General features: G+C 41.2%; 1 protein-coding gene across 2 annotated transcripts in view; it reads left to right on the top strand.

Annotated features, from left to right (window-relative positions):
- Window positions 1-14,365, top strand: part of RGPD4 (RANBP2-like and GRIP domain containing 4) — a 99,581-nt gene that overhangs the window by 51,283 nt on the left and 33,933 nt on the right. The window contains exons 18-20 of one of the 2 annotated variants that reach the window (XM_019524304.1): window positions 429-564; window positions 697-794; window positions 2,133-7,137. In XM_019524304.1, coding sequence (XP_019379849.1) covers window positions 429-564; window positions 697-794; window positions 2,133-7,137 — 5,239 coding nt within the window. Of the gene's footprint in view, window positions 1-428; window positions 565-696; window positions 795-2,132; window positions 7,138-9,583; window positions 9,645-14,365 lie in introns of those variants that run through there. The other variant, XM_019524303.1, reaches the window with a different exon arrangement.

The following is a 14,365-nucleotide window of genomic DNA, read 5'->3' as shown; positions in this document are numbered from 1 at the left end:
CCCACCAAAGGAGATCCGCCAACCTAGAAGAGAACACACGCTAACCTTTAGGTGAAAGGGTTTGGGTTTGGGTTTTTTGTCTTTTTTTTAACTACAGTGCTTTGGGATATCCTCCAGTTTTCTTGCTGGTACTTGACCAGTTGTATGACTTACACTCATGGTTTTGACTATTGGCTTGGTAGTAGACTGCTTATACCTCATGAGACCTTTCTGTATAAATTGCTATGTATAATAATAAACCAGAAGCTTTGCCAGCCTCAAAACTGAGGTTGGATGGCATGTTAAATAAAGGTAAAACTGCGTGCCTTAGTGTGTGCATGCGTACGTATGTGCACTTGTACACACCAGGCTTTGTTCAGGAAAACATTGCCTTGGAGGGGAAACATCTTGTTTTAATTAAAGCTGCATAAATACTTCTTTCCTGATAGAATGAGATGCATGAAATGAAACTAAATTCCAGCTCAAACTTGTCATCTCATCGGTGGCCTTCTGAAAGCTATGGAGCAGATACAATGTCAGATGGCTATCAAGGAGCACAAAACTTTCATGGAGCACCATTAACAGGTAAGCTTCTAAAATTGTTATAAAGACTTAATTAAATAGGGTGAATGAATTCTAAAAATGTCTTATTTTTCAAAGATGGTACGTTTTGGATAGAAGCAAACTAGGATTAAACCATTTTATGTTCTCTTTTAGTTGCCACTACTGGCCCATCAGTCTATTACAGCCAGTCACCTGCATATAACTCTCAGTACCTTCTCAGAACAGCTGCTACCAATGTAACACCAACAAAGGTGATGATGAATCTCTTAATTTACTCCTGAACTGTGTAGTGAACTATAGTCTCATAATGCTTCTCACCTGCTGTATGTAACATGGATTTTACAGATGAAGACTGTTGGGTGTAACTGATATTTACACTTCTATGTTTATTTTCTAGGCTTGGAATATTTGGACTCACTTCAGTGAGTCCTCTTGGTTGAACTCTCATGGTAGAGGAAGGGAGTTGTCTAAGACCAGTTAAACATTTCAATTAACCTGCTTAATTGCACTTTTAAATAGGAATCCAGCCACATGTTCAAGGCAATTTAGGGTGTGATAATAAAGTAAATGAGTGATTCAGTTATTCCACATACAACATTTAACAACATATGATGTGTCACTCCTTAAACTGAATATGTGGCTGATTTGGGGCTGGCTTATAACAGATCTCAACTCTAAGCTGAACATCAGAATCCAGCATGGGGCAGCCCGAATCTGGGACACAGCTGTCTCCTACACAGTCGGGGTCAGGGCAGAAACAGTTCTTGGAACCCCAACACTCCAGAGGCAGATAGTCTCTGTTGGGCTCACCATGCTCTGTCTCCCTGATTTTTGGAGTTGCTGCACCCTGGACCTTTAAAAACTGCATGTGCAGCCTTGCTGCCCCATGAGATTTTTCTGACATCCTGGTGCCTGAAGACCCCAGAATCAAGGAACCTCTCCCTGATCCTGAGGTCCCTGTGTACCAGGGATATTGGAAAACAGCTATACATGTAATTTTTACAGGTCCCAGTGCAACATGACCAGTTCCAGGACCCTGGTTTGGTCCCTGGCCCCAGTGCAACAGGACCCTGGTTTGGTCCCTGGCCTCAGCTGACAATTGGCTAATTGTGGGCACTTGATTTTCAACTTGCTGGTGCGAAGCAAAGTAAGGTACAGTTGGGATCTAATTGCATGATTTTTTTTAGGATCAGGGTCCTGCCATGCACGTGCGGCCTAAAGAACAAGAGCTTGTACGTGTCTCTTGAAAAGTTCACATGCCTACTTAAAGCCTTCTATTGGGAAACTTTCTGAAAATAGTTTCTTCTCTATGATGGAGAAAACTTTGAGGGTGCAGTAGAGAAAGAGAAGCAGCATGCAGTATGGTACATAGAACAGCTATATAGATTTTCTTGATGTTGTTCAACATCAAAGTCTATGTGTATTGAAGAATGGAAACTAAAAATCAACATAATCTCTTCAGGGCAGAGACTATGTTACTTACATAGTGCTTGTGATTTTGTTTTGTGCTTGTGCAAGGGGGGCTTGGCCTGTTGAAGTTACTTTAATACCAAGTAAAAATAATAATTTTTTTTCTCTCTTTTTTTTAGGCTCCTGTCTATGGTATGAACAGGCTTACACCTCAGCAACATATATATGCCTATCAGCAGCCGATGCACACACCACCACTGCAGAACACTTCTGCATGTATGTTTTCCCAAGAAATATATGGCGGTCCATTGCGTTTTGATTCTCCTGCTACTGGGCTTCTGTCTCCACGTGGTGGGGATGAGTATTATAATTACAGTGTTCCACAAGCAAGCTCAAATCCACCATTACCTGAACCAGGCTATTTCACAAAGCCTTCAATTGCTCCTCCAGCTGCAAAGCCTGCAGAACCAAAAGTGGTAGAATTTGGGAAATCTACCTTCGGGCAACCTGTACCAACAGAAGTAACAAAGTCCTCTCTGATAACTCCAGCACAGTCAGCTCAGTCAACAACTTTTAAGTTCAACTCTAACTTCAAATCAAATGATGGAGACTTCACATTTTCTTCACCTCAAGTTCTAACACAGTCTTCCAATGCAACTTTTAATAGTAGTGAAAGCCTGTTGGGTCTTCTGACTTCAGATAAGCCTTTGCAAGATGAGCGGTATACAGGACAAAAAACAGTTCCAGATCATACACCTAGCCAAAGAAATGTCTTCAGTTTTGGTAATAAAAGTATTTCAGGCATCCCATTTACAGAAAACATGGGACAGAACCAACCTAAAAATTCTTTCTTTGGGAAAGGTGACACAGTTGGCTTCCACGAAGTGGGAAAATCAGGGTTTGGGACCCCAAATTTAGATCTAGCCAACAAAAGTCACGAAACTGATGGCGGAAGCGTCCATGGAGGTGAAGATGAAGATGATGGTCCTCACTTTGAGCCTGTTGTGCCACTCCCTGATAAGATAGAAGTAAAGACAGGGGAAGAAGATGAGGAAGAATTCTTTTGCAATAGAGCTAAGCTGTTCCGTTTTGCAGAATCTAAAGAATGGAAAGAAAGGGGCATTGGAAACGTGAAAATACTGAGACACAAAATATCTGGCAAATTTCGTCTACTTATGAGACGGGAACAAGTGTTGAAAATCTGTGCAAATCATTATATAAATACTGACATGAAACTGAAACCAAATGCTGGTTCAGACAAAACATTTGTGTGGTATGCTGTAGATTATGCAGACGAATTGCCAAAACCTGAACAGCTTGCCATTAGATTCAAAACACCAGAAGAGGCAATGCTTTTCAAATGTAAATTTGAAGAGGCACAAAATATTTTGAGAACATCTGGAACAACCACTCAGCACATTGAAAGTTCCAGAGACACCGTCAATCAAGATATCAAGGAGCCTTGCAAATCTACTCCTGGGCCCCTGAATTTTGGATTTCAATTTAAGAAAGAGGAAATGTGGGAGTGTAATCTCTGCCAGAGGAAAAATAGTACAGCTTCATCCCTGTGTACATGCCAGGCTTCAGTTCCAAATACAGGTAGTTCTGTAAAAGGACCTGATGGCAAGAGCAGTTTTATATCTATGTTGGATGCATCCACACCATCCTTTTCCTTCGGAAAGAAAATGCCATCTACATATACTGCTAGTGGATTGGGCGAACAGTTTACGCCAAGAAAAGATCAGTGGAAGTGTAGATTGTGTTTCACTTGGAATGATGTAACAGCTAAGAACTGTATAGCATGCAATGTTCCAAATCTGAATAATAAGGAAACATATGTTGCACCAGTAGCTGAAACCACTTCAGGTTTTATATCTAACACTGAGACCATACAGGATACGTTTGGATCAGTTATTGCTAGAAAGGAAGGTCAGTGGGATTGCAGTGTGTGTTCAGCGAAGAATGACGCAACAGTGGTAGATTGTGTGGCCTGCGAGAACCCAAATCAGGCTAACGTGCAAGTGTCTGGTCAGCCAGCTTCCTTTAAATTTGGCCAGGTAGATGTTGAAAAGAGTTCAGAAAATGATCTTGCTTCTGCTTGCTCCAAAAAGGAGGGTCAGTGGTATTGTGTTGTGTGCTTAGTGAGAAATGAAGCAACAACAGTAAATTGTGTGGCGTGCAACTCTCCTCATTCTCAAGGTCCGCTGAAGGCCCCTGCGTCTACTGTTCAGACATCTTCTGAAAGTAAACCCCCTAAAAATGGATTTGGAGGGCTCGGTGCTAAAATGGAAGGACAGTGGGATTGTTCTGTTTGTTTAGTACGAAATGAAGCCTCTTCTGCAACCTGTATAGCCTGTCAAGCGCACAATCCAAATCAGGCTAACATACCAAAGTCTGATCAGCCCACTGCCTTTAAATTTGGCCAAGCAGATGTTGCAAAGAGTTCACAAAATGAGCTTTCTTCTGCTTGCTCCGAAAAGGAGGGTCAGTGGTATTGCAAGGTGTGTTTAGTAAGAAATGAAGCAACAACAGTAAATTGTGTGGCGTGCAACTCTCCTCATTCTCAAGGTCCGCTGAAGGCCCCTGAGTCTACTGTTCAGACATCTTCTGAAAGTAAACCCCCTAAAAATGGATTTGAAGGGCTCTTTGCTAAAACGGAAGGACAGTGGGATTGTCCTGTTTGTTTAGTACGAAACGACGCCTCTTCTGCAACCTGCGTAGCTTGTCAAGCACAAAATCCATCTAGTAAACCTGGGGATGCCGCCTCAACTCCTGCATTTGGCTTCAAGAGCAAATTGTCTGAATCTGCTGGAGGACAATTGGGAACAGGTTTTAAGAGTGACTTTTCAGAAAAAGGCTTTAAATTTGGTCATGCAGAAGGTAAGGCACCTTCCTTCACATTTCAGATTCCTTCTGGTAGTGAAGCTAACCCTACAAATGAAGGATTTAACTTTTCTATGCCTGTGCCTGCAGGTGGATTTAAATTTGGCATACAAGAGCCTGGTAAAAATATTACAAAGAAAGATGAGCCACCCAAAGAAAGTACAACAGGCTTCTTAAAAAGTCTTGACAAAAAAGAGGAAAGAGAGGCTCCTTTTTCAGAAGCTGGGGCTGGTATCCAGTCTCAAGGAGCCTCTGGTAAGCCAACTGGTGATTTAGTTTTTGGGCAGAATAGCAGCACTTTCACTTTTGCTGATCTTGCAAAAACTACTCCTGGAGAAGGATTCCAGTTTGGGAAAAAAGATCCAAACTTCAAGGGCTTTTCAGGTGCAGGTGAAAAACTGTTTTCCTCACAGAGTTCTAAAATGGATCACAAAGCTAATACTGCTGATTTAGAGAAGGATGATGATTCGTATAAGACTGAGGACTGTGACGATATTCACTTTGACCCAGTTGTCCAAATGCCTGAAAAAGTAGAACTAGTAACAGGGGAAGAGGATGAGAGAGTACTCTATTCACAAAGGATAAAACTCTTTAGGTTTGATGCAGAAATAGGTCAGTGGAAAGAACGAGGCGTGGGCAACTTAAAAATTCTTAAAAATGAAGATAACGGCAAGCTAAGAATTCTAATGCGACGTGAACAGGTACTAAAAGTATGTGCAAACCATTGGATAACTACTACCATGAACTTGAAACCTCTGTCTGGCTCAGATAAAGCATGGATGTGGCTAGCCAGTGACTTTTCTGATGGTGATGCAAGGCTGGAGCATCTAGCAGCTAAATTCAAAACACCAGAGCAGGCTGAGGAATTCAAACAGAAATTTGAGGAGTGTCAGAGGCTGTTGTTGGATATACCACTGCAGACCCCACATAAACTTGTTGACACTGGTAGGACAGCTCAACTTATACAGAAAGCAGAAGAAATGAAAACTGGATTGAAAGATCTCAAAACATTTTTGACAGATGATAAAACTAAACTTACAGAGGAAGAGAAGAGAAGCTCACCTTTAGCCACCAGTACTTCTGATTTGGTTATAAAGCCACATGCAGAAAGCACTGCACCGACGTTGGAATGGGATAACTATGACTTGCGTGAAGAAGCATTGGATGATAGTGTTGGTAGCTCTGTGTATGCATTGCCTCTGGCAAGTAGTCCTGTAAGAAAAAATCTGTTCAGATTTGGGGAATCTACAACTGGATTTAACTTTAGCTTTAAATCTGCCTTAAGCCCCTCAAAGTCTCCTGCCAAGCAGAACCAGAGCAGATCATCTGTAGGTGCTGATGAAGAGTCTGATATCACTCAAGAAGAAGAAAGAGATGGACAGTACTTTGAACCTGTGGTACCTTTACCTGACCTTGTAGAAGTGACAAGTGGTGAAGAAAATGAGCAAGTTGTTTTCAGTCATAGAGCTAAACTCTATAGATATGACAAGGATGCTAATCAATGGAAAGAGAGGGGTATTGGGGATATAAAGATTCTACAGAACTATGACAACAAACAAGTTCGTATAGTAATGAGAAGGGATCAGGTATTAAAACTCTGTGCCAATCATAGAATAACACCAGACATGAACATACAGCAGATGAAAGGAACAGATAGAGCATGGGTATGGACTGCCTGTGACTTTGCAGATGGGGAAAGAAAGGTGGAGCTCTTAGCTGTGCGGTTTAAGCTTCAAGATGTTGCAGACTCATTTAAGCAGATTTTTGATGAAGCAAAACATGCCCAAGAAAAAGACACCTTGATTACACCCCTCTCTTCGCGTGCCAGTACTCCAAAGGAATCTCCATGTGGTAAAATTGCTGTAGCTGTACTGGAGGAAACCACCAGGGAGAGAACTGATCAGATCCATGATGAGGATACCTCTGATGTGACTGTAGAGGCATCAGAGGTGTCAAGCACTTCCGAAACACCAACAAAAGCAGTGGTTTCTCCTCCTAAATTTGTATTTGGTTCAGAATCTGTCAAGAGTATTTTTAGTAGTGAAAAATCAAAGCCGTTCACATTTGGAAATACTTCAGCTACTGGATCTCTGTTTGGCTTCAGCTTTACCCCTCCTTCAAAAAATATAACTGAAGATGTTAGTTCAGTGTCACAAAATGCAATGCAGAGAGAACTCAAAGTAACTGAACCTCAGAAAAGCCATGCAGGTAATCAGAAGGCTTCAGACAGCAAGATGGAAAACAATTCGGTTTCTTCAACAGAAGAGTCTTCAAATTGCACGTTTAAAACACTAGAAAAAGGTAAGCATTATCTGAACTGGGAGCTATTTACATTAAACAAAACTTCCTATCTTCCACTGTTAGTAGATTTATTTAGTAAAGTCACTTTTCAGACTTCTGAAAAATCCCCAAAATTTTTGGCTTAAATTTTTGGTTATATTCCAATACAGTTGCCATATAGTACCGTATTTACCCAAGTACAAGATGAAGAGTACTCCTCCTCTTGTCTCCACACTGCTTTTTGCTATCTGCAACCTCAAATCCCCACACCCACTTCCTCCCATCTCTCTCTCCTGTATTTCTGTTTTGTGTTAGCCCTCCACCCCTGCTGCAGTCTGGGGCAAAGAGCATGGTTCCAGCCCAACCCCATAGCAGCGGTGCAAAGCCAGCACTGCTCTTCCAGCCCAGCCCTGTAGCAGAGGTGCTGGCTCCCCACGCACTGCTGCTACGGGGCTCGGTTGGAGTAATCTTTTGTGCACCAGGCTGTAGCAGCGATGGAGCCTGCCAGTGCAGAACCAAAGTAAGGAGTATAGCAGAGGTGATAGGAAGTGTTGAGTGGGGGTCACAGACTTGGGCCTGCAGGGCAGGAGTATTGAGATGTTCAGAGGCGGTGGGGGGCAGGTGGCAACTGCCTGCCCCCCCTGCTGCCTTGTGCTTGATTGTAAAGCACAGGTTCCTCCCCCATGTTAATGGGGGGGAACCTCATCTAATCAAGCAAATACAGTAGGTTCTAATATTAAGTTTAGGCTTCCTTTTTTTAGTTTGCATTAGGTTTCTAACTTTTATTGCAAATACATCTTTAGCTTGAAGTATTAAGAACATAAGTTCCATCTAGCTTGTATCCTGTCTCTGACAGTGGCAGAGAGAGATGCTATCCCAGTAAATCATTAAACTAGATAGTTCTTAAGTAATCTATCCCGTATTTAATATCCTCCCTGGCATCTACCACTTAGTGGTATAAAGATGCCAAAAGAAACCTCTCCAGCGATTCTGTTCAATAGCCATTTACAGCTCTCTCAACTTTATGGTTCTGTGCTTTTTTTTTTCCTTCCACTTGTGTTTGTTGAAAATGCATGGAAGGGGTCACAAAACTGTCATGCTTGTCAGCCAGTGCAGTAAATGCTGGTTATGTTATCAGTGTGGCATTGTTCAGGTGCGCTGTCTCCCTCCTATACATTCCTTCCTCCCTCCCTTCCCCCTTCCTTTGCCACAGATTATGAACTTCTGATTTGCATTTTCTTTGGAGTGGTCAATTTACAGTTTACTGTATGTGCCCACACCTAAACATTTGAATAAGACTTGGTAACTCCTAAGGCACACCAAAGACAGCTGTTTCGGGCTTAATTGCTTTAACCTGTACAAACAAGGGGTGGGGGGAGAAAGATGTGTTCTAAGATCCTTGAGTCTTGCCTCTTACACAAGACATACATGTCCTTACACCGCTACTTTTTCTTTGGACAGTAGAGTTCAGAAAACTTGGTTTTATTCTTCATGGAGAGGTACAGTGCCTTAGTTAACAACTAACAGGTAACTGTTACAGTTGGCACTGCTTAGTGAGGGTGAAAACCAGGTTTATCAAATTATTTACGCTCTTGTAAATCTTGTAGCACTCAGGTGGTTTACATCTTACTAAGCCAGGAAAATGCTTGTTACTAAAACAATTTTGTGGTAGATAAAACTCAGCTTTTAATCACAAGTGACCAAAGTGTGGTCTTCAGTTAACTACTTCAGATGTCTTGAAATTGGAGATTACAGCATGAGATCTTTCTTTGTAGACTGATACTGAATGTGCTATGGTTTCATGTAAGCTAATAGCAACTTTGGTTTCACAGACTTTGAGACCTCAGCCTAGACTTGTTACCAGTAGTCGTATAACTAAGATTTCACCACGTTGAATAGTTTGAACCTGGTGGAAGTTGACCTGTTTTTAGCAGACGTGCCACAGATTAGCCCATTGCCTTCCCAGAGTGACACTTCAATCCCCTTCTGCCTAATTAGCTGCTCCAAGCAGGGAGCAGAAACCAATCTGTTGCTGTGTTGCCAGTCCATTCCCCACTCTACTGCCAGTCGCACACAAACTCCCTTGCTGTTTGTGGCGCACATGCTACAAGTTGATCACCTCTGTTCTAAAATGAAGCATGTGATATTGGACTCTGATGGCATAAAGCAGTAAGTGAAAAATGATTTATCGAAGTAGAAATAGATCCTCTTAGTAAAAAGTGTTACCTAACATTGCAGAGTCTGTGGCTAAAATGGGCATTATTTGTATTTCAAGTAAATATGATATTTAAGTGGGTTGGATAAATCCATACACCACACAGTATAAACTCTTCAATAACTAATTCCGTGATCTGTAGATATAAAGTGAAAATCTTCAAAAACATAGGTAAGTTTGTTTATGCCCCCTCAAAATACCAGGTGAACACTTACATCCACACTTTATTTTCTAGGATTTAATTTTAGTCTTTTTAAATCTAATCCAATGGCCTTTTGGACCAGCACACCTTCATTTCATCCTGATAGTAAAGGTATTTACACACTGCACTGAATGTGTGATGAAATCACTCTGTAGTAGGTATTGACAGCTGGTCAAATGTGGCAAAGCAGTTGGCTCTCTAATAGTATGGAAATTAGATTCATTAACATGCATGCTGAGAGGAGTAGTTAAAATTACTACTTTAATTTTTTTATACCTGTGATAGTTGGATATAATTACTTCTGTTAATTTTTAATGTGTATTAATATCCACAACTGGTGGCGTTTGCAATGCTCAGCTGTGTAGTAGCTTCAGTTTGCTTCATATTTATCATAGGGCTTTAGATCTGTGTGCTAAAATCTTTCTGAAGAGAAGATTAAGGGAATTCACTGAGCGTGTCTGTCTGAAAGGCAGATGATTCTGGTATTCTTTATGAAGAATTTATAATTAGCTTACTTCCTACTAGTTGACAGTGAGAATGGAAATGAATATGTAAAAACAAACTTCTGACATGGGAAGCAGACATAAATCAAACATCCAGATCAGTTTTCCATAATGCCTCAATTTGAATCGGCCTGTTTGCAACTAGAAACATTCAGTTTGCTTGCTTATTCTTACTGGGTTTGCCTCTGGTTTTCATATCAAGTCACACGGTGAGGGATTGGAAGGTCAGTTCTTTAGCCATACAGCATGTGGTTCCATAAGATGATGCTCTCCACCATTTTTAATTTTTGTGTTTGGGGTCACTAATGACTTGCTGAGAGCAACATGCTTTATTTCTGGAGCCTTTATTTAAGAAACAGTAAGCCTAACTGTAGAAAATTCTCTACAGGTGGTGTTTTAAAAAGTACAAGGGTTTAAAGGATATATAAAGAATCTCTTGCTCTTGGGTGCTGAGCAAGTACATGCAAACACTGTATAATTGAGACATCTACTAGTGTTACGAAAAGAAAAAAAATCAAATACAGTCTTTCTGAAACAAAATTTTGTCAAGGAAATTACTTCTCTATACCTAGAGGGCATAGCATAGTGTTTGACACTGTAATCTTAATAGATCACTGAGTTCAGTCACTACTAGCTCTACATTACTGTTCCAAGCTGGTTTCTTTTACCGTTTGTATATTTAAACTGGAGTAAATGTCCTTCCATGTTGCCCTTAATTTGTCTTCTGATTTGGGGTGTCTTTTAAATTGATCTTCCTCTTGTACACAGTAAAAACCCTTTTAGTTTTATTGTAAAACACAGAGTAAGCATAACTTGGCTATAGCTTGTAAAAAAAGAAAAAAACTAAGGTAAAAATGCTTTCAAATTGTTAATCTTTAACTTGCACACTGTTCTTTGTGCCTTTAAACTGCTAAATCTCCGCTCCACCTTCAATTTTGAGATGTTCCATTAAAGTTATTTATTATACAGAAAAAACAAAAAAGCTTCTGTTTTTTAGAAACTTCAAACTGTTAATTCCTACTTGATTGATACTCTAAGGATATAGTAGTTGTATGTTTATAATCGTTCTCACAATTTTGTGAACATTAGCTTTTTTTTTAAAAGAGTTTTAAAATTGATCTACCTTTAGCTGCAGCTGCAGTTTAATTAACCTGATGTAGGTCCTCTGTTAATCCCCTCATCTGAATTAACTTTCAAGTTCATCCCTTAAATATGGCCAAAGGGCTTCTAGGAGCAATTTAGGGTATGGACACACATAATTAACATGTTTTAAACAACTTTTGAAACCTTTTTGAAGGGCCAGCTGTATGTGCATACAAACCCTTTGAAACCATCCTAAAAGCACCTGAAATACCACAAAATAGAACCTCTTGAAATGAAGTCTTGTTGTGGAGGATTTCACTTCTCTCTGAAGAGAGAGGTAGAGCAGGTGGTGGGCTGCTGGCTGCTGCTAGCTACCTGCAGGATCCCTACAGCCTGCCCTCCCAACCAGCTCCTTGCTGGGACCTCCGCCCCTGCCAGTCTATTTCACTCCCCTCCTATTTCCCTCACCAGACCCCTGCTGACATGGGGGAAGAGGGAGCCCAGCTCTTCAGTTCCATTTCCCTCTACCTGTGACAGGCTGAGAGGGGGAGAGGAGAAGTAGAGAGCACTGGACCTGCCCCTCGCTAGCATTGCACCCCCTCTCTGCAAGGCTCTTGCCTCTCACTCTACCTCTTGCCTGGAGAAGGGTGGGGGGAGATAAAGGCCACACCGTAGGTCACTGCTGCCCGTTGGTGCTAGAGGAGCTACAGTGTCCTGAAACACTCCAGCCAGCAACAGCAAAGAGCCACTTGTGTACCGTGGCTGAAATACTACCTTTATGAAACATTTCCAGGTGTTTCACATAGAACTATTTCAGACATTACTTCTGTCCATACCCTTAGAAACATGTAAAGGCAACCTCGTTATAACTGTAACAGTAATTTCTGACTTGGCCTAAATGGATGCATTGAGGGAGGGTTGCTAAGTATTCTGAAAAATAGTAAATCTTTCAATTATGCCTTAAATGGCATCTGATGATTGCATTAAAATCCTCAAAAATTAAATGCATGTCCCTTATGCTCTACAAAATAGTAATCTTGAATGACCAAATATCATTGATACCTAGCTACTAAAGTCTAACTTATGTAGGTCTTCCTAATATCAGTGTTTGAGTTGAAACAAAAAGTAAAGACTGAATTGCTGAGAGCAGTCGTGAATGAGCGCAACCTCTTTTTTTTATGAACTGAACTGACTTCACTTTTCCTTATTTCATGATTTGAGCAGACAAATCCTTTTGGGGGTTTTTTATAGCTGAACAGCCCACTTAGCAATGTTGTGTACAACTTTCCATGGCTGTGTGTAGCAGTGTTAGAAGTCTTGCAAGTAGCTCAACCATATCTGCTCTTTTACTGGGTAGGAAAATAGAGAATTTTTTAGAGTATATGGATAAACACTTTTCATTGCAAACCATTCTGTGCAATTGCTGCCAAGGTTTTAGGTAATAATTTAGAATTACGCCAGATCTGGGATTTCTATCTGCAATATGCAACGGTTCTTTTGCAACTAGTCCCTGAACTGTACATTTAGCGAGCCTGGGCATTGGACCATTCATAAATCCTAGTGTTCCAAGTATTGGACTCTCTCAGAGGATTTTGGCCATGGCCTTGTTAACTTGAACTGACTTACACATAATACGTTAATATGTTCCCTTAGGCTTAGCTTGCATGAAAGCTATTTTCTGCATGTTAGAAATAAGTGATGGATTTGGTGCACCCAGGAGGTGCCAGATTGGAAGCACTGCAAACTAATGTCCTCTAACTAGCTACAAACAGCATGGGCAGTGACAGTGTGAAAAGTACCTGCTTCAGCTTTGTTTTGGAGGAGCCACCACTAAGGTTGCATGCAACAAGCTTGCTGTTGCCTCTCGAGAGTAAATGTTAGTATGTTCCTACAACAGTTTTATTTTTTTTTTAACTTGGTGTAAGACTGATAAGCACTTTGGACTAAGGCTTCCTGGATTTGGAGTGGACTGGATTTGGTTTGGATAAACTGATCAAGTGTGAGATTTGGCACGGTTGTGTTTGAGTGGTTAAAACCATAGAATAGAAAAGGAATCCTGCATGGTTTGTTTAAATTCTGAACTGCGGTAGTTTTAACCCAGAAGTAAGCACGTCTTGGTTTTTTTTAACTAATTCCTTCCAGTGTAATCGAAGGAATGTTTGGACTATTAAAAGCATATTTATATGATCTACTCTTTGCTGTTAGAGTAACTGCAAATGTTACTGTCTTAAGTTTTTATTTGCAAAGGTCTTCTAAAGCTGTAAAAAGGTAGTGCTAATAATGTGATAGAAATAGTAAGTTCTGGGCAAGAAAATCCTTCCTAAAATGAACAGGGTTTGCAGTTCAGGTTCAAACTGTCCTTTTCATCTCTTTAGTGTCCAAAAGCCAGAAGCTAGATACTGTTGGTCTTAGAACCATCTCACTGGCTGCCAGCATAGTTAAGATACAAATATGTTGGGGGGGGAGGTTGCATGTGTTCTCCCCCCCACTCTCCCCCTTGGAAATCCAGCAAGAGTATTGGTCCTTTATCCCTATTATGCTTTGTTTTTGGCTGGGTTTTTGTTTTATTTGAGGGTACTCTAGGCCATCATCTAGGTAGGTCTAATTTTAACTCTTAGCTACACTTGGCTACGTGACTGAAATTGCAGAAGCTTAGACTTCCCAGTTTGACCCACTGTCTTGCAGGAAGACTAGAATGTGAGAAGTAATTTCAGACGTTCATTCGTGAACCTGAAATAAAAGCTGCAAACCCATTTTTGAAGATGGTTGAGGTTCTGGCTCTGTCAGTGTTGCAAATGTCAGTTGGCTTCATTAGCTCCAAGATTTGACGTGCTTAGAATCATAGAAGTAGGGTCGGAAGGGACCTTGTAGATCTTCAAGTCCGTCCCCCAGCCTGGGCAAGAGAAAAACTGGGCTCAAATGACTCCAGCCAGGTAGGCATCAAGCCTCTTCTTAAAGACCCCCAGGATAGGAGCCAGCACCACTTCCCTTGGAAGTTGGTTCCAGATCCTAGCCGCCCTAACTGTGAAGTAGTTCTTACGGATGTCTAATCTAAACCTACTCTCCAGCAACTTGTGGCTGTTATTCCTTGTTATGCCAGGGGGCGCTAAGGGAAACAAGGTCTCTCCCAAACCCTTCTGGTCCCCCCCTAGTGAGTTTATAGACAGTCACCAGGTCCCCCCTCAGCCTTCGCTTGTGAAGGCTGAACAGGTTCAGGTCCCGCAGTCCCTCATTGTAGGGTCTGCC

The sequence above is a fragment of the Gavialis gangeticus genome, unplaced genomic scaffold, assembly GCF_001723915.1.
Source record: "Gavialis gangeticus isolate Ggan-Ray unplaced genomic scaffold, GavGan_comp1, whole genome shotgun sequence".
In the NCBI taxonomy this organism is placed as follows: domain Eukaryota; kingdom Metazoa; phylum Chordata; order Crocodylia; family Gavialidae; genus Gavialis; species Gavialis gangeticus.
This window is presented reverse-complemented; position numbering and strand designations above follow the sequence as displayed.